Source organism: Ovis aries, chromosome 15 (genome assembly GCF_016772045.2).
Source record: "Ovis aries strain OAR_USU_Benz2616 breed Rambouillet chromosome 15, ARS-UI_Ramb_v3.0, whole genome shotgun sequence".
In the NCBI taxonomy this organism is placed as follows: domain Eukaryota; kingdom Metazoa; phylum Chordata; class Mammalia; order Artiodactyla; family Bovidae; genus Ovis; species Ovis aries.
The window spans coordinates 62,972,477-62,993,006 of NC_056068.1; the positions used below are offsets into that span (position 1 = coordinate 62,972,477).

Here is a 20,530-nt window from a genome sequence, read left to right on the forward strand (position 1 = left end):
TGTTCAGCTTCAGCTTCTTCAGCATTACTGATTGGGGCATAGACTTGGATTACTGTGATATTGAATGGTTTGCCTTGGAGACTAACAGAGATCATTCTATTGTTTTTGAGACTGCATTTTGGACTCTTTTGTTGACTATGATGGCTACTCCATTTCTTCTAAGGGATTCTTGCCCACAAACGTAGATATAATGGTCATCTGAGTTAAATTCACCCATTCCAGTCCATTTTAGTTTGCTGATTCCTAAAATGTCGATATTTACTCTTGCCATCTCCTGTTTGACCACTTCCAACTTGCCTTGATTCATAGACCTAACATTCCAGGTTCCTATGTAATATTGGTCTTTACAGCATCGGATTTTACTTCCATCACCAGTCACTTCCACAACTGGGTTATGTTTTTGCTTTGGCTTCATCCCTTCATTCTTTCTGGATCCACTGATCTCCAGTAGCATATTGGGCACCTACCAACCTAGGGAGTTCATCTTTCAGTGTCCTATCTTTTTGCCTTTTCATACTGTTCATGAGGTTCTCAAGGCAAGAATACTGAAGTGGTTTGCCATTCCTTTCTCTAGTGGACCACGTTTTGTCAGAACTCTCCACCATGATCCATCCATTTTGGGTGGCCCTACACGGCATGGCTCATAGTTTTCACTGAGTTAGACAAGGCTGTGGTCCATGTGACCGTCAAGGCTGTATATTGTCACCCTGCTTATTTAACTTATATGCAGAGTACATCATGAGAAATGCTGGACTGGATGAAGCACAAGCTGGAATCAAGATTGCCAGGGAAATATCAATAACCTCAGATATGCAGATGACACCACACTTATGGCAGAAAGTGAAAAAGAACTAAAGAGGCTCTTGATGAAAGTGAGAGAGGAGAGTGGAAAAGTTGGCTTAAAACTCAACATTCAGAAAACTAAGATCATGGCATCTGGTCCCATCATTTCATGGTAAATAAATGGGGAAACAGTGGAAACAGTGACAGACATTATTTTGGGGGCTCCAAAAATCACTGCAGGTGGTGACTGCAGCCTGAAATTAAAAGACACTTGCTCTTTGGAAGAAAAGTTATGACCAACCTAGACAGCATATTAAAAAGCAGAGACGTTACTTTGCCAACAAAGGTCTGTCTAGTCAAAGCTATGGTTTTTCTGGTAGCCATGTATGGATGTGAGACTTGGACTATAAAGAAAGTTGAGCACCAAAGAATTGATGCTTTTGAACTGTGGTGTTGGAGAAGACTGTTGAGAGTCCCTTGGACTGCAAGGAGATCCAACCAGTCTATCCTAAAGGAAATCAGTCCTGAACATTTATTGGAAGGACTGATGCTGAAGCTGAAACTCCAATACTTTGGCCACCTGATGTGAAGAACTGATTCATTTGGAAAGACCCTGATGCTGGGAAAGATTGAAGGCAGGAAGAGAAGGGGATGACTGAAGATAAGATGGTTGGATGGCATCACTGACTCAATGGACATGAGTTTGAATAAACTCCAGGAGTTGGTGAAGGACAGGGAGGCCTGGCGTGCTGTAGTCCATGAGGTCATAAAGAGTCAGACATGACTGAGCTACTGAACTGAACTGAACTAAGCTCCTGTTTCTGTGTTTCTTTAGGTATAGAATTCCCTAGGTCTCCAGGGTATGTATGCGTATTGTGTGCTGAGTCACTTCAGTCGTGTCCTTCTCCTTGTGACCCCATGGACTGTAGCCCTTCAGGCTCCTCTGTCCATGGGATTCTCCAGGGAAGAGTACTGGAGTGGGTTGCCATTTTCTCCTCCAGGGGATCTTCCCAACCCAGGGATCGAACCCACGTCTCCTGCATCACAGGTAAATACTTTACCCACTGAGCCACCTGGGCAGCCCTGCTGCTGCTGCTGCTGCTGCTGCTGCTGCTGCGTCACTTCAGTCGTGTCCGACTCTGTGTGACCCCATAGATGGCAGCCTACCAGGCTCCCCCGTCCCTGGGATTCTCCAGGAAAGAACACTGGAGTGGGTTGCCATTTCCTTCTCCAACGCACAAAAGTGAAAAGTTAAAGTGAAGTCACTCAGTTGTGTCCGACCCTCAGCGACCCCATGGACCAGGCTTTTCCATCCATGGGATTTTCCAGGTGGGCAGCCCTAGATCTCCAGTATTGCTTGCCTAATGGATTTAAATGGTCTCAACCTCCCTTAAGGTCATTGAAGTGAAATACTAAAACATATGAAAATCTGCAAAGGTTTGCCAATTAAGGTTGTCCTAAATACTGGTCAGTTATTGGAGGTCAGTTATACTGGTGGTCAGTTACTGGTGGTTCATTGTGTTTTCTCTCATTGAGTTAGGCCATCATGAAGTTTTAAAACTTATAAATGACCCTATCTGAGAGATCAGAAGGATGCTAAGGTGTAGGGGGAAGAGAGAAATGCCAAGTCTCATTGATTTATTTCTCTTGCTGCAGATGTTCTTCTATATGTGTGGTGTCCTGGTCCATAAGAGGAGGTCATTGTGTCTGTCCCATCTGCTACACATGGGCTGTGATGACAGATTTGGAAGGCAATGAGGCCTTTATTTATAATACTGAAAATTTATGAAAAACTTGTATCCTAACAGTTAGGGGATGGTTAAACAAATTATGATATCACATCTTAGTGGAAATAATTAGAGCCTTATCCAATATGGAAGCATGCCTTAATACAATGCTATAAAAGACAAGAAGCAGGTGCAAATTTGGATGGGCAGTGTAATCATAGGTCTGAAAACCGAGCAAACCCAAGCTTTTCCAAGAATGAAGTCCATAAGTACAACTCACCACAGTATGAATCCTGGTTTTCTTGATGAACTGGACATGTACTTGGAGAAGGTTGAGGGTTCAGTTCAGTTCAGTCCCTCAGTAGTGTCCGACTCTTTGCGACCCCATGAATCGCAGCACGCCAGGCCTCCCTGTCCATCACCATCTCCCGGAGTTTACTCAGACTCACGTCCATCAAGTCAGTGATGCCATCCAGCCATCTCATCCTCTGTCATCCCCTTCTCCTCCGGCCCCCAATCCCTCCAAGCATCAGAGTCTTTTCCAATGAGTCAACTCTTCGCATGACGTGGCCAAAGTACTGGAGTTTCAGCTTTAGCATCATTCCTTCCAAAGAAATCCCAGGGTTGATTTCCTTCAGAATGGACTAGTTGGATCTCCTTGCAGTCCAAGGGACTCTCGAGAGTCTTCTCCAACACAGCTTGCCTTCTACTTTTCCATCTTCCATTTTCTGAATATTCTATAATGATCACATATATCAAGGATTTTGAAAAAACAGTGAAATTTATTACTGTTATAAAGGGGGAAGATCAACTTTATTTTTAAACCTGTTTTACAAAGGATTTGAAAGCAATAAACTTAAAGAAAAGAAGAAAACAGCTGTGAAAGAGCTTTGAAAGTTAAAATGCTTCTGTCGAAGCAATAAACAGAACTTTCTCTTGGCTGGCATCACTTCAAGGAATGGCAATTTGATTCTATTAACTGGCGCATTTCGTTTTAAAAAGCCCCAAGAGAAATCATCTTAGGCAAGAATATCCCAGGCACCAAACTTCAGGACTGCAGGGTGAAGAGCGGATGCTTCAGCATAGCAATGATGCTTAATCCATCTCTTTTGACCTTCTGGGAATCGAAGTTTGACAGGTCTCGATGATTTAGAGTGGTGCTCAGTAATGTTTGTTGAAGAGGCACCAAGCACACAGACTCATCCTCAGACAGGCAGGGGCAGCTACTATGTGGGCTGCAGTCTGTTGGGGGTCCTCCTGGGAGGATAGAGCCCACCCCAGACCTGGAGATGGAGGGAGACCTACTGGTTCCCATGTGGAATAGAGAGCCCTGGACCTGAGGTCAAGGGGGTGGAGTCATGTGTGGCTATAAGGTAACTCTCAGCATGACCTTGACCAAGGCAGCACTCGACCTCCCTGAACCTCGGTTTCTCCACCTGTAAAATGAGGGTAATAACAGGGACTGTGAGGAACAAGGTGGAATGAGGGTGTGACAGTATTGTACAAACTATCAGCAGTTCCACAGTTGTGTGGAGTCGTAACAGTGCATGATTTGCAGGCATTTCTAAGTTATGACTAGTGTTCAGGTCCCCTGGGGTGGCTTCTGAGTACATCCATGCCTACCCAGAACTCAACAGATAATAATAATAATAGCTAGCAGTGTGTGCCCGGCACTGTTCTAAGAACTTGACGTGTGCTACCTCATTATAATCCTTAAAACAATTTCATGGGTGTCATAAAATAGGTACTGTGATTGTCTCTTGAGGAAACTGAGGCACAGAGAGGTTAAGTATCTCACCCAAGGTCACACGGCAAGTGGAGGAGTGAGTGGGACTTGAATCCAGGCCGTCTGACTGTGGGGCCTGATAGGAAGCTGCAGCTGTTTTTCTCTGACATACAAGGAAGATGAGTTTGGGGTATTTATTCGTTGATTGCCTTAGCTCCCTACATTTAAGGACTGCTGGGGATCAGGCTTGCTTTCCTGTAAGCGCTCAGTGAGGCAGACTTGCTGGGAAGTGGGGAGCTGGACAGAGTAGATGGTTTCTTGACCTTGGTTATAAATGCAACCATACTGCAGCATGTGTTAGGCCAACTAAGGAGGCCTGTCTTCTCCTCTGTCCTGCCAGCAGGCAGAGAGAGGAACAGTGCTGATTGGAAAAGGATTATGGCTGGGTTACAAGAGTGGTTTTGAGGAAACCAAGAAGCAACCCTGTGAACCTGAATTGAGGACACTCTGTAAGTAGCAGACTCTGAGGGCTCTGGAAACAGCCCTGACCCGGAGGCTGACAGAGCCCTGGGAACTGAAGAGAGAGGCTCAGGTGAGGAGTGGCAGCAGCAGAGACGCTGCTCTACCCCGGGGGCGTCTGTGAGGTTAGAGTGTGCCCTGCACAGGCAGCAGCATCCTCACAGCCTGGGTCTGCATCTTATGTACAAGCACCAAGGATGATAAACAGGCAGTGCCAAGGGCCTGAACAATTCATCATTGTGCGTCTCGGTGTTCTCACGTGGGCCTCTGAGGTCTGGGGAGATGAGGGAGATAGTTTTCACCATTTTGACATCAGTCAGTGATAGACTTTATGTTCAAATGTGGCTAAGCATTTTCTTAGCTTCTGATGTTTTGCCATGTTAGTGATCTGCTTCAGGGCTTCCTTGATGCTCAGTGGATAAAGAATCTGCCTGCAATGAAGAAGACGCAGGAGATGTGGGTTTGATCCCTGGGTTGGGAAGATCCCCTGGAGGAGGAAATGGCAACCCATTCCAATATTCTTGCCTGAAAAATCCCACGGACAGAGGAGTCTGGCAAGCTATAGTCTGTAGGGTCGCAAAGAATCAGACATGACTGAGCACACACATTGGCATTGGCTGGACTCTTAGTTCAAGGCTAAGTTTAGCTGTTCTGGGACTGACTTCACGCAAGCTTGCTGAGCAGAAGGAGCCCTTGGTACTTAACCTGTGCATGCAAGCTCGTGCCTGTTATTACCGTCGGATGCTTAGAGAGGAGTGACATTACTTTCCTGAGGCTCCATGAGAGCCATGGTTTTATTTAAACTTGGCTCAAATAAACTTGGTTTGAAATGGGTTTGTGTCAGTTGTCAGCTGAGTAGCATTTGTGTAATCACTCATTCTTGGTGCCTTGAGAAGGATAGAACTGATTCAAGTTAACTTTTCATTATTTTGAGGGTTTCCTCTTGTTTGCTTTCACTCATTCACAACATAACTTGATTTCTGCTCTTTGTCTTTCTTCATCCAGAAGCTCCTTAAATCTCAACCATCTAAACTACTTCCCTTTACAGTTCTTGAGATTACCAGTCCCTTTGTGGGAAACACTGTCCAAGCAGAAAGTAATTGTTTCCTCATCCCTAGAAAGGGTAGTGTTTGTAATTGTTTAGAAAGGATAGCCAGTCCGGGGCTTGTGCAGGAAGACGAAATTGCCTTTATCTCCCGCTGTAACGTGTGGGACATCGCTTTCTGTGCATTTTTGGAAGACTATTACGGTATTTTCAGCAAAGAACAATTCATGTTATAAGGAAAGGGGAGATTGGAGAATCAGTGAGAATTCATTGAGAAAAGTAAGAAATGAGTAATTTGATTAGACTAGTGTGCTTTTTTTTCTCCCCTTGAAAATAGAATTTAAACAGATGAGTACAACCTGTTTCATAGCAACCTTCCAACATGTCTGGCGCTATTTGCTGTGGTGGCTTTGTTTCTGGTCTTGCAAAGCCTTGTGTTCTTTTCAAATAACTTCCTCTGCGTCTCAGGTACTGTGTTAGAATTTTTTATTTCATAGCTTGTTCTCTGTGATAGTCCAAACATGTTAATTCATGCTTCCTTTCTGCTGTCTTGAGCTCCCCTTCTCACCGTCCTTTATGCTATGCTTCAGCCACGGGCCCTCATATTCCATGTCCTCTTCCTACAGCCCCATGTGCCCTTCCACAGTGCCTTCCTTCCTACCTGTATCAGTTTTCGATTGTTGACTAACTACCACAAACTTTACAGCATATAACAACACACATTTATGATCTCAGCTTCGGTGGATCAAGAGTTGAGCACAGCTTATCTGGGTCCTTTGTACAAGGTCTCTTAAGGCTACCATCATGGTGTCAACCAGGCTGTATTCTCATCCAGAGTCTTGGCTGGGGAAGAATCCACTTCAAGTTCACCCAGGTTGGCAGAGTTCATTTCCTTGTGGCCGCCAGATTGAAGGCCCTGGATTTTTGCTGGCTGTCAGCTGAAGGCCACTCTCAGTTCTGAGATGCCACCTGTAGTTCCTAGAGACTGCCCACATTCCACCATTAGCTCTTTGCTACATTGGCTTTCTCAGTGCGTACATCTGTGCTAAGTTGCTTCAGTTGTGTTCGATTCTTTGCGATCCTATGGACTGTGCCCTGCCAGGCTCCTCTGTCCATGGGATTCTCCAGGTAAGAATAATGGAGAGGGTTGCCATACCCTCCTCCAGGGGATCTTCCTGACCCAGAGATTGAACATGCAGCCTCTGCATTGGCAATTGGGCTCTTTACCACTAGCGTCACCTGGGAAGCCTGGCTTTCTCAGTATGACCCCTAATTCATCAGGCCATCAAGCAGAGGGAGTCTGCTAGCAAGATGTAATCGTATGGCTTTGCTGGTGGCTTAGTGGTCAAGAATCTGCCGGCTAACGCAGGAGATGTGGGTTCGATCCCTGGGTGGGGAAGATCCCCTGGATCTTCTTCTAAATATATACCACCTACCTCTCATTTCCCCCTCAAAATTTTTCTTCCCTTCTTCTCCTTCAATGATGCCTCTTTAATTAATACAGAAATATTTTTATTAGCATAGACAAAGTTCTAAAGTCTTGTGTATAAAGCAGAAGGCTTCTTAACTATTTTTTGGCTTCTGAATCCTTTTAAGAATCATAGTGACTCACTCCCAGAAGTGAGGGACACAGCACTGTCCTGCTTCAGTTTTTATTTCTGCACAACATTCCTCCCCAAACAAAGTGCTCTGAAACAACAACTATTTTGTTGTGCTCATGGTTTCAGGAATTCAGAGCACAGTGAGGATGACTTGTCTCTGCTTTTTGATGCCTGGGGCCTCTGTAGGGAAGATTCAAACAACCATGGTGATTCTGATGGTTGGGGGCGAGAATTATCCGGAGGCTTTTTCATTCACTTGTCTGTCCATGGGCTGAGATGACTGGGAAGCTTGGGCTTAGCTGGGACTGTTGACTGGAGTACTTACAGGGTTGGATCTCTCCACAGGGCTTGGGCTGCTCATAGAGCGGTGTCTGGGTTCCAGGAGGAAGAGTAAAGGAGGATATGAAGGGGAGCATTCCAAAGGCCAAGCTGCTTTTTATGATGTTAGCTTCAGAAGTCTCATGGCATTTCTTCTGTCACACTCTAATTGGTGGAACAGTCTCAAGTCCAAAGGGACGTAGACTCTACCTCTCAATGAGAGGCATATAGGAAGATTTGCAGCCATTAGAAAAAAAATTACCACAAACACACATTTTTAAAAAAATATATTGTCCTGAACTCTGAGACTTGAAAGGGATCCAGGAGGATTATCCACTTCAATCTCCCACTGTGGCTTAGCTTCTCTTTACAACTTTTCTGTCTTTGCATACCTGGACCACAACAGTCATTTCCTTATTGGTCTCCCGTCGGCCACTCTTGCCTCGTGCGGTGCAGTCTGTTCTTCACCCTGTAACCAGAAAGATTGTCCTGAAACACATTTGCTCCTGTACACCTCCCACCTTCACCTCCGTTCCTTTGCACTCATCTTTGAACTGGTGTCTGTGACACTCTGATGGTTGGTCCTCAGCTACCTCTTCAGCCTTATCTTGTGGCATGTCCACTCGTCTTCTCCTTGATGTCACTATGGTTACTTTGTTTTCAGTTCCTTATACTATTTATGCATCTTCCTGCAACAAGGTTTCTGCAAATGCTCGTACGTGGAATGTTTTTCCCTATTCTCATGTCTTGATTAACTTCTACTTATTCTTTGGATCTTGCCTTGATAGTTACTTTCTCAGTGATGTGCTTTCTGACCTCCCCCATCAGGTCACATCCTCTTATTGCCTGCTCTTAAGGACCATGCATCTTTCATCTGTAACATGTATCATTTTTATACTTGTGAGAATATTTGATTTAACTCCTTATCTCCCATAAGACTACTATGTCCATGAAGCCAGAGATCATGTATGTTTTTCATTATTTGTCTTTATGCCTTACATACAGACATTATAAATATTTTTCTTAAGTATGAAATATTTTTTTATTTTAGGAGTGAAAAAATTTAGTGCAGTCTAAGAATTTATTATTTTCTTGCTAGCCTACATTCCTATTGTAGTTCTTAATGAACTCCAGTCAACCCTACCTACAGGTAACATAAGCTATCCTTAAAGGAAACCTCCCACATTCTGTTCTTATCCAGGTAATATGTGGATTAAAAGCAAGCCTTTATATTTAATCTTAATTTATATCTTCCTTCAATAATAATTTCAGTTAGTTGACGTGTCTTTGAAGTATTTCTCTGGAATTCTTCATATCATTTATTCTTTTGAATTTGCTATCATTTGCTAATTCAATGAGCATGTTTTCTTCTTTAGCTTTATGTATATCATTGGGGTTTTTTTTGAGTAATCAACTTCTGAGGTCAAATATGTTTGAGAAATAAACATATTTCAGAAGTTAAATATGCGTGATCAATTTTGGCCAAAGTTTAATTAAACTGTCCAACATCAATTTGTTGAATTTTTGCTACATCCTAGGTGCTCTTTTGTTTTCTGGATGATGGGACTCAGCCTTTATTTAAATGTTAATGTACATGGGAGTATGCCCATCTAAGTTCCAAGTCCACTCTGGTACCAGTTTCTGAATAGGTTAGGGTAAGTTAGGTTATGCTACCATAATAAACAACTCCCAAATTTCAGTGATTTAAAAGAGCAAAAGCTTATTTTTTGCTCATGCTACCTGTATACACTTTTACAAAGGCAGAGGGCCTTTGCTTATTATGGTCCCTAAGGGACGTTGGGACACTCTGTTTTGTAAAGGATAGCTTGGGAAACACTGAATTCTAGTCTATAAACAGCAAGGTTTGGCAGAGGCAAGTCCACTAGAGACTGTTTCCTTATTTTAGCCTCCTTTGGTTGTGCATTTCAGTTAATTACAAATCCCCTTGTATTCATCCTCTGACACCCACTTCCCCTTCCTGCTTGTAAGATTTTTATGAAAGAGTTTGCAACTCTTTCTGAAAGCAAAAACTACTCTGCGTGTTGCATCCTATTTGACTTAGAAGGGTACCTGCTTGTAACCAGTTTAATTTGGTGTGACTTTTGAATCTGTGAGTTGAGCCCCTGGTTGAATTTATTTCAGTGAGAGTACAAAAGAAGAAATCCTACATAGATTTCACCTGACATGCAAGTAATAAAAATGTATTCTAAAGTGTTATTGGAAAATACCAAAATGGACAAACTACACTAGAAGGATGTTCTATTCACTCATGTAAGTACCACCTATGTGCATAGCCAGACGAGACCGCATGACGTGTGAACCTGAGTCTGTCTAGGAGGTAAGCATCATGAACAGAAGGACCAAGAAATGGCAGGAGCATCAGCCTTCCAGGGAAAATTGCAACCAATTTTATTTCCTTAGGCTGAGCGCAGTAACAGAAACACCATTTCCATAGCAAACCGTGAGACAGTTCCCAAGGAGTGCAGTTATCTTAATGAAATGCTGTGTAGACTTTTTGGTCCTGTAGCTGTATATGCATTTGCCAATTATTTCTGTATAAAGGGAGGAAGCTTTGGGTCCAGCACAAAGGAAGTTTTAGAGATTCTGATCTCGTAATAAGGAGACACAGAGGCTAAGTTTGCCCTTTGTCCTGAAACTGTTTCCCTCTTAAAAAATGAAACTGAATATTTCAGCGGATCATCACTGTTTAGCTTTTGTGACTCAGTATATTTCATTTTCTAAAAGCTCAGATATTTAAAGGTTTCGGTGTTGGTTGTTAGGTTTTCTGGTGGCAGGATAGAGTGGAGCTGGAGTGAAGACTAGAACTGGTTTGGAGAGGCAGTCAGGGAGAAGACGCTGCAGTGGGAGTGAGCAAGCCTCACGTCTGGGCTGCTTCGTCTCTGATGGGTTAAGTGGTTTCCGCCAATGGTGTCCCCTCTCTGGGCCATAGTGTCCTCTTTTGTTAAGCAAATAAGCAAACAAAAACACAGGGACTTAGATCCTGTCGTGACCATTCTAATGACTGCTCACTTGTTTGGTGATTTTTTTTTTTTTTAGTGTTTGTTTAGTGCTTTTCTTCTTGGGGAGCCCTTCCTTCCACCTCCATGATACCCTGTGTTCCTTCCAGTTGCCCCATGGGGCAGTTGGAGTGTGCTTGTTGCCTTTACTCTTGCAACAACAGTCCACAGATACACACAACAGTTGCGGGTGGCTGGAGGGTGTGTACAAGCCCAGTTCTTCTGACTTCAGCTCTTGGTTTGTCTGCTTCTACCAGATGGGTGTAACTTTAAACAAAACTTTATTGGCTGTGTTGGGTGTTCATTGCTGCACGTGGGCTTTCTCTAGTTAGGGCAAGCAGGGCCTAACTTGTGGTGCGTGGGCCTCTCGTTGCAGAAGCTTCTCCTTGCGGAGAACAGGCTCTAGGCACAAGAGCTTCAGTAGTTGTGGCGCATGGGCTTAGTTGCCCCGTGACATGTGGGATCTTCCCCGACCAGGGACCAAACCCCTGTCGCCTGCATTGGCAGGCGGATTCTTAACCACTGAACCACCAGGGAAATCCCTGAGTCTAACGTTTTTTTGGCCAATAGTGTAGAAAGCTCTAGGAGTACCTCCTCTTTGTCAGCACCATTGGCACTGCTGTGGAAAGGGGATCAGAGAGGATCCTCAAGCAGGAGGTCCTCCCAAGCGTGGAATTCCCAGCTTTCTGATTGGTTGTTTCTTCGCCTCCTTTCCCGTGGAGTCACATTTCATGCCCTGTCTCCTCGCCTTTCCGCCTGCAGTTTTGCACATTTGCGCTGACAGTTCTGGTTTCTCTGCAGGTGCTGGTAGTGACACCAGGCCTTGTGAGAGCTGTCTGTGGTCCTGGGTGGAATATGAACAGTTTTTCTCTTGGAAATAGCCTAATTTGAAGGAAATCCCCTTTGCTGTTTGACATGGTGTGAACCATAGCATCAGGAATCCTTTTAAATCCAGCAAGATATTAATAAATCTGTCTCCTGGGTGCCATCTCTTCAAACATAGGCAACCTCAGTTGTTGCTCTTGAAATGCCCTAAGAATAAAAGATCTGCATTTAGACACACAGTCCTTCCCTTCTGCACTGAGGATTCTTGGATGAGGTTTATTTTGGTGTCCTTGGCCATGGCAGGGAGCCATGTTCAGCTTTGGTTTTCTAGGCTGTGAGTTTCACAGTCCAACCCTTGTCGGTGGAACAGATTTAAAACACACAAATATCTTCCACATCTTTGCTTAAGCATCACCTCATCAGTGGCTATCTCTCACCTGCGCTACCATGTAGGTTAGCTGCAGCATCGGCCTATCTGTAATGACCTAAGTTATCGTTTGGATGTGTTTAATGAGTCTTAATGAATGTTTAATGGCGTGGAAGCTCTGTGAGGTCCAAGGGGTACTTATCTTGCCTACCCTTCTCTCCAGGACCTATGATTAGCCAAGGCCTGATGGCACGATATTTCACTTCACAGGAAAGGACAACCAGCAGATCGCTGTCACCCCGACCCCGGAGTCATCTCCTCATGGGAGGCTGTTACCGATTTCACCAACATGGCCTTTCTCCGAAGTCCAGTCTTCCTCAGCAGTGGACAGAATGAAGCCTGGGCCCGGACCATCCCCTGACAACACGAGCTGGCCGCAGTCTGCCTGGACGGCCCTACCCAAGACACACCGCCGAGCTCGGGCCCACGGGGACTTCTCTCCTCCCCAAGACAGCGCACGCAGCGCCTCCCTCGAGCCGTCCAAGGATTCCACCGAGACGCTGGTCCAGCCCAGACCTCCAGTGGGGAGAGAAGCGGCCGCCGCGTCAGGTTTGCCTCACGCCCGCATGCCGCCCCCACTGCCCACCCTCCCGCCAGGGACGCCCTTCACTGCTGGCCTCCCGTTGCGGCCGCCGCGGGTAGGGACTCCTTCCATCTCAGAACTACATTCCCCGAGGGCAGACGCTCTCCTCTCATCTTCATCTTCTTCATTGGCTCCCGACTCACCTCATTCCATCATCTTTTCTAAGGCAGCAGAGCGACCCACCAAAGGGCCTTTATTCCCCCACACGGCTCCAACTGACTCCTCCTCAAGTCAGAGCATAGCGAATCCCCTAAACCCATTTGCTGAGGAAATGAACCACGCTCCATCCAGAAATGCCCAGGATTTAATAGGCATCCCTCATCTAGGTTTTTCTGGAGACTCAAGCCCAGCAGGGGGTCCTCACTCAGCGGGCTCCCCTGCACCCGAATTTCTGAGCTCCGTGGCAGACCTGGCCCCTTTGTCTCCCGCTCCCCCAGCCTCTGGAAGTCTTCTTCAGCTTCATGGTGGAAGGCCCTCACTGTTGACGTTGGAAGTGGCTCCAAGTCTTACATCCACCCAGCCAACTGAAGCTGAGGTGGCTGAAGGAGCACATAATGGGGTGTCTCTGCCAACCTTGAAGAGTGCAGCAACCCATGAGGCTGCGTCCTCACTGGTCCAGACTGCAGAGTCAGTGGCAGTGCGAATGACCAGCCTGGAGGCAACCCGTGCTCCAGCAAAGAACTCTGCTTACCCCCTGCGTGTGTCAGCAACCCCAGAGAATTCCAAAGGGCCCACCCTTTCAGCAGAACACAAATCTTCTCCTTTGGTGCCTTCTCCTCTGCCTCTCACTACAGCTGGCCAAGGACAACAAGGTCCTTCTGGGGCAGTTCCCACATCCCCATCAAATGGCACAACAGCAGGCTTCCCCTCCATGCCTGCCCCGCTCCAGCTGGCACAGAGTCATGTCTCTCCATCCGCCGTGCCCCAAGTGCCAACTCCTCAAGAAGCAGGTGGTGATGGGTCCCCTCCCACAGCAGCTGCAGACCTCCTCCTCTTAAGCACATTTCCTCATCGTCCTTCCATGACCTGGACATTTCCCCTGCAGAAGGAAGGTAGCATGGCAGCTGTTTTAAAGAAAAACAAAAAGGCAAGTTTGACAGTTGCTCTCCAGACCCTTCTGAGTAAAGAGAGTCTAAGTCTTCATGCTGTAGGTGGATTCACCTCTGATTTCAGCACTGATCATGTCTCTACAGACATGACACCACCAGGAACCAGCCTCCTTCCTACTGAATTACCTCCATCTTCCATCCCCTTCACACGAGCTACCCAGACTGTGTCCCCATCTCGTAGTTTTTCCAGGACCAAGCCAGTGGCTTACGCAGCTGTGACAGACCATTCTGAGTTGCCAGTTTTGGCTTCTAAACAGGTGACAGCTTTTCCCTCCTCCAGTGAGGTCTATGATTTCTCAACAATGGGAGGCATGAGGAAGCCAGCAGCCACAGATGTTTTCTGGAGTTCTGTTGCAGCAGAAGCTGAGTCCCTTTCCACAGAACCCATGATGTCTAGCTGGCTGCAGCAAACAAATTATGATGTAAATAGGCACACAGTTAACTCCACAAGTTGGGAAACTCACCCAGCTCCAGCCACTTCTCCTGGTGGGTTAAATTCCACTGCCAATACAATAAAATCTCAGGACTTCAAAGATAATGTTGGGCATTCAGTGACTGTGGAAGGTTTTAGCATCCAGGATCCAGGGTCTGGTCTGAGCACCAACCAGTCCATCCAACAGTCAGATGTTACGGTTGGAAACCATACAGACTTCTTGTCCGTAAACACTAACAACTACACCAGAGACGTCCAAACAGCTGAGATTGGAGATTACCCACGTATAAGCCAACAAGCTGTGTCTCATCCCCATCTACAGTCACCTGCCCATCCAACACACCCACTTGTGCTGAGCTCTCCAAGTCTGACTTCCACAGCTCGCTTGCCAGAAATGCTTTCAGATGAAGTGGATACAAGTTTTCAAATTGCCGATGACATCTATCCATCTCTGGTGATAAATGCTTCCCCACCATTCCAGGATATCCTGAGATTTCACTCTCCTGCTGAATTGCCTGCTCTGTCAACCAGTGCCTTATTCAGGACCCCATCCAAAGCACCGTGGGCTTCTCAGCACCCCGAGAAATGGACAGGTGCAACCACTAATGCAGGTAGTTTGTTTCCTGGTCCCTCCCAAGATAGGAGTGTGACTGCTTCTGGGGCCAAAGCATCTTTAGGCTCAACACAAATACTTAGCTTTGCTCCAAAGGAGCAGATACACCTGATTTTAGGATGATGAATGAGTTATTAGTCCAGATAGTCATGCCCTTGATCTTCGGCCGACTTGATTTTTTGGAAAGTATTCAGAATTTAAGTGTCCTCATTTCCACCCATAGCTTTGCTCTAAGTGGCATTCTCATTATGGTTAATCGACTTAATGAACCTAAAGCCATTTTGCCTAAATTCCAGAGCTCAGAGACCTGTAACCCCAACAAACCCATAAATGACATCCATTCATCCCCACAAGTGGTGTGTGCATTCTGTGCCAATGACAAACTTTGCTTTTTCTCTTTGCAGTGGACTCCTCAGCGTTGCCCAAGGCAGAGCCGACAGCAGCAGCAGCAGCAACCACATTGTTTCTTCGGAAATCAAGTCCACTGGTGCTGTCTGCAGCTCTGGTTGCTAAGGGCACCGGCAGCAGCCCTTCGGCCATGGCCTCGGGATTAGCCAAGAGCAGCTGGACCACTGCTCTAGCTAAAAACATCACGGGCAGTGCAGCATCTGGCCCCAAAGCAACACCAGGGGTGGCTCATCCAGCCTTCTCGTTCACGCCAACCTACATGTTTGCAAGAACAGCACACACCATGAGCACTCACACAGCCATGCAAGGGAACACGGGCGCTACCTCTGGCCTGTTATCCACAACACACCTCCCCAGGAAACCACAAGCCATGCACACGGGCTTCCCGAACCCCACCAACCCAGACCTGCCCAGGGTGTCCACCACTCGCCCGCTGACCATCACAGCAGCCTTGACGTCCATCACCGCGCCAGTGAGGGCCACCCGGATGCCGCCTTCATCAGCAGAAAACACAGTTGCCGCTCTTCCCGCTGTGTCCACTGCCGTGGTCACAGCCGGCAAGACGGCGTCCAACCTGGAGTGTCAGATGTCCAGTAAACTCCTGGTGAAGACAGGTAAGGGTTCACTGCCCTGATTTGATGTGAAAGCTGCAAGTGCATCCTGGCCTCAGAGATGTAGCAGAATTCTTAGATTTCTTCGAAATCAGTGGTTCTCAACCAGTCCCTGCTGCCACGTCTGGAGATGTTTTGGAGTGTCTATATCTTGGAGGGTAGGGAGGGTGTTTCAGGCATCTAGAGTGTTAAGAGACCAGGGATGCTGCTAAACGTTCCTACAGTGCACAGGATGCTCAGGCAACCAGAATAATCCAGCCCAAAACATCCAAAGTGCTGAGGCTGAGAAGTCCTGATCTTCATTAAGTGATGGAGAAGAATCTCCTCTATCATGTGGAGAGTATGACACGGAATCTAGCCCTGGGATCCATCCTGGTATCAGAGGCCTCCTGAAACCAGTTCCACTAGGGAGTCTGAAAAAGCAAAGGTACACCAAAATTTGCCTGTAGAGTCTATCTGTAGGCAAACCTTGATGATGCGATGCCTACAGTGATGTCTCACGTGTGTGAATGCTGTGATTAGTAAAATACACAATCACAGGAAGGGCAAGAGGACTCAGAAGGACTCTCATGTGTCTTCTCAACCATCGGATACTAAAAGTACAGCTATGGTACTCTATGTTGGTGCCTGAATTTTCTTCTCATGTTAAAAAGGAGACCTTCTTGAAAAAGTCGGGGTGGTAGATGCTGGTTTTTCAGCCCCCACCTCTGAGTTGCAGCAAATGGGCCAAGAAGGCACACAATGCTTTTAATAGTTTGGTAGTGTCTGCTATAAAAAGCATTAGAAACATTATTTGAAAGAGCATGCCAGTGTTGAATGCTCATGTCCCGCCTTCCTCTTCACCCCACAAGGAATTAAATGAAATTATTTCTTGAGACAGATCCTATTCTAAAATGGGAAAATGTGAAGCTAGGCATAGCAGAAACCACAGTATCTTTTTCAATTTCTCAAGAAATTGTACCATCTGGTTTTCCCCTCCCTCTGCCCCCTCCCTCCAGATCTCTGCCTCCCTCTCTGAGTGGCAGGCAACCCCAGCCTCCTTGATGTGGAAGTCTGGAACATTCTCCACTCCCTCTTCTTCACAGCCCCGCCTCACCCCAGCCACACCCAGTTGGTTCCTTCCTGTTCTGCCTCCTGAATACCTCTTCCCTCCACCCCCACAGCCTTCCCTGGTTCCTATCACTCACCTGCATTCTGCAACAGCGGCCAGATTTCTCTGTCTGCCTTCAGACTGCCCCACCCCTCCAATCTCTTCTCCAGTCTGCAGTCAAGGGAACCTTCTAAAGTGCATGCCTTTGCTTAAACCCCTTCCTTTCCCACTGCCCTCAGGACCAGGCCTGGACTTGTAGACTGAAGTGTTCACTTCTCTCCCCTGTGCCTTTGCACTTGGTCTTCCCTCTGTTGGGAGGGGCCAGGGCAGTCCCTCTGGCCTTGGCCCAGCTCACACCCATCATCCTCCAAGACTTCATGGAAGCATCAGTTCCTCCTGGAAACCTCCCCTGATCCCCACTCCCTCGCCCCAGTCAGGGCCGGATGCTTCTCCAAGGGCCTCCAACTACCTCCTAGGCTTCCCTTCAGGGAGCACCTGTCATGTTCCATCACAAATGCCTCTTCTCCATGCCAGGTATCTGGGAAGTCAAGCAAACAGGACATCCTGCTTGTGGGGTGGGGACTGCCCCTCCTGATGCAGGGTTGATTTAGGCTGTTTTAGGATGCAGGGCCTGCCCTTAAGGAGGCACTCAGGGATGCTGTTGCAGAAATATCCTTGCATGCAGACCAGTCAGAGGCAGGCGCGTTGGCTTTAGCCTGGCTTTCAGAGTTAGAGGCGGTGATGGTCAGAAGTGAAGTGCCACTAGTGTGCTAGCCATCTCTCCACTAGGGCCACCCAAATGGCTGGGCCTTCTTCCTTTAGGACGTGAGCAGGACCAACAGAGCTGCCGCTCCAGCTATGCTAAATGGGAAAATTGTGAAACTAGGAAATTATACCATCTGGTTTTCAGTTGGCCCTGTGCCCACCAGCTTTGCTCAGAACCTGCAGGGGGTACTGGGTGGCTGGGGAGGAGCAGAGGCGCATGAATTAGGTAGGAGGTCGGCTGCCTTCTGCTGATGCTGTGATTCTCTTTCACCCCACAGTTCTGTTTCTGACCCAAAGGAGGATGCAGATCAGCGAGACCTTGAAGCTCAATATAGCCAAAGGGCTCACACAGGCCTTGCGGAAGGCCTTCCACCAGAATGATGTCTTGGCTCACGTAAGCCCCCTGTTCTTGTAACCAGCCTCATCCAGCCACGTCTTCTTTTTGGGTCCAGAGCCTGTTTACATTGTTTCTCTCCTCCCTGGGCACCATCACCACCACAGAAGTAGAATCTTTCATCATGCATCCTTTTGGCAAATAGCTAATGTGTGGTAGCAGGAGAAGGAGGTCAAATTTTGAGATAGAAAATTGAGGATAATTGTGTCTAGTTTGGGGGTTGTTTTTTTAAAGCCTGGATGTACTTTATAAAAATTGCCCCATTATCCTGTTATTTGGGGAAAGTATTTAACTGTGTCAGTGTAATTTTGCAGAAATCATCCACTGCTTTTTCTTTCATCTTCCTCACCATTGTAAACAGTTGGCGATTTATTTCTGGACATTTAAAAATTACTCTGACTTGTAAATTGAGTCCAACTTTGCTTAAATTGAGAGCAACAGACAAGGAAGTAGGCATTTTTTTTTTCTCTCCAAACACTTTCATGCCAAGTACTATTTAACAACTACCAACTGATTTTGATGGCATATCCAAGTGATGGAAGTCTTGGTCTACTCCCTTTTGGTTTGATTCCAAGTTTTAAGCAGTACATGTGATGGGCAGTCAGTGGACATCCCTTTACATCACTTAAAAATATTGCTTCAGCTTTCTGCTCTGATGCTTTGCACAGCTGCACTCAAATTAGTGGTCCTTCCCCAGCACCACACCATGGACTAGGAAGGAGATTGGGTACAGTTTATTCATCATTGTTAATCTCTTTTATATAGTTCTGAAAAGAAGAAGAGGAAATGCTCCCCACAAGAGACATCTGTGGTTTCTGCACCAGAAACTTTATTTGAAAGTTGAAAATGTGAATGTTTCCCTGTGGTTACCTGAGACAGTTTTCATTAAACTTTGGTTGTTTGCAAATTAGCCTCACAGTTTTTGCTCTTTGTTGCGTATCATCTCAGACCGCTGTGAGAATTAGTATGTAGTAGTTATTTTTAAATCAGTTTTTATTTAAAAACACATTTAAGATTGGGATTGTCATATATGCACTACTTTATATAAGATGGATAACTAATAAAGACCTACTATATAGTGTAGGGAACTCTATTCAATACTCTGTAATGACCTATATGGGGAAAGAATCTAGAAAGGAGTGGATAAATGGATATGTATAACTGATTCACTGTACTGTACTGCAGAAACTAACACAACACTTTGAATTGACTATGGTTCAATAAAAATTTAAAGAAAATACTGAAACATATTTCTTTCGAGAGGATGTTTGATATTATCACCATGAACAGAAGTCAGGATCATTTGCAGCAAATAAAAGGTAATGATAAAAATGAAATAAGGGAGTTTCCTGATGGTCTAGTGGTTAGGATTTGGCACCTTTACCTTCATGGCCCAGTTTCAATCCCTGGTCAGGGAACTGAGATCCTACAAGCTGCATGGCATGGCCAAAATTTAAAAATAGAAATGAAAATAGTGGAGACAGCCTGTTAAATTCAAGCTAGATATTACTGCTTACAGAAGGCATTAAGGCTGGGTCCTGGCGTCCCTTTGTTTGTTTAAAAATATGATTAGCAAGGATTAGAGAGGTGTTAGAAGTCAACTGTCCTCAAACTGAGACTTGCTTCTTGAGATATTAATATTAGGAGGATGAGAATGGTAGTCACCTTCTTTCTGGGTGATTCGGTGGTATTTGGTGCTGAGTCCGTGTTCCATCCAGAAATACCTCTTTTCCCACCTAATGTCACCTTGAACACCAGCTTCAAGTGACGAGGTGCTGAGGAGCACAACGTGGAGGAAGCAAAGGACACCCAGCCTCCTGCAAAGTCAGTTGTCTTGGTTTCTTTGGCAAAAAACTTGACACCCCTAATGGAGATGGAGGAATAAGGGGAGGGAAGGCAGTGTTCAAACACCCTGAACTGTTGGTATCAAACACGAGGAAAGCAAAACAAAATCAGAATAAGGTCAAAAGCCTCAAAACTCTTCCAGTTGGGTGAGAAAGAGCTCAGATCATCAGCATCCCTTAGGACTCCTTTGCTGTAAGAGAAATTCTCCATGGCCCAGCCTTGCCTTGGTCGTGACCCAGTTACAAGCCAAGAATGGAGTTAAGTCTGATCAGCTCTTCTCTCAGCTTCTTCTCTCACCTCATTTACTACCTGGCCCTTGTCTGGAAGGGGTCCGAACTTAATCTATCATTTCTGCCTTTTAATGTTTATGTTGTTGTTGGGCTCAGTCACTCAGCTGTGTCCAGCTCTTTGCAACCCCATGGACCGTAGCCCACCAGGCTTCTCTGTCCGTGGGATTTTCCAGGCAAGAGGACTGGAGTAGGTGCCATTTCCTGTTCCAGGAGATCTTCCTGATCCAGGGGTTGAACCCATGTCTCCTGCAGCTCCTGTATTGCAGGTGGATTCTTTACCCACTGAGCCATCAGGGAAGCCCCTTTAATGTTTATAAATGATGAGAAATATGGTACAGCCATTTTTCCCAAATCTCTTTTGCCTGCTGTCTCCTGCCTGCCCTCCTGGGTGATAATTGGTG

General features: G+C 46.1%; 1 protein-coding gene across 2 annotated transcripts in view; it reads left to right on the forward strand.

Annotated features, from left to right (window-relative positions):
• KIAA1549L (KIAA1549 like) overlaps nucleotides 1-20,530 on the forward strand; it is a 308,499-nt gene that overhangs the window by 163,348 nt on the left and 124,621 nt on the right. For both annotated transcript variants that reach the window (XM_042233337.2, XM_042233338.2), the window contains exons 2-4: nucleotides 12,199-12,537; nucleotides 15,131-15,748; nucleotides 17,879-17,994. In XM_042233337.2, coding sequence (XP_042089271.1) covers nucleotides 12,199-12,537; nucleotides 15,131-15,748; nucleotides 17,879-17,994 — 1,073 coding nt within the window. The remainder of the gene's footprint in view (nucleotides 1-12,198; nucleotides 12,538-15,130; nucleotides 15,749-17,878; nucleotides 17,995-20,530) is intronic.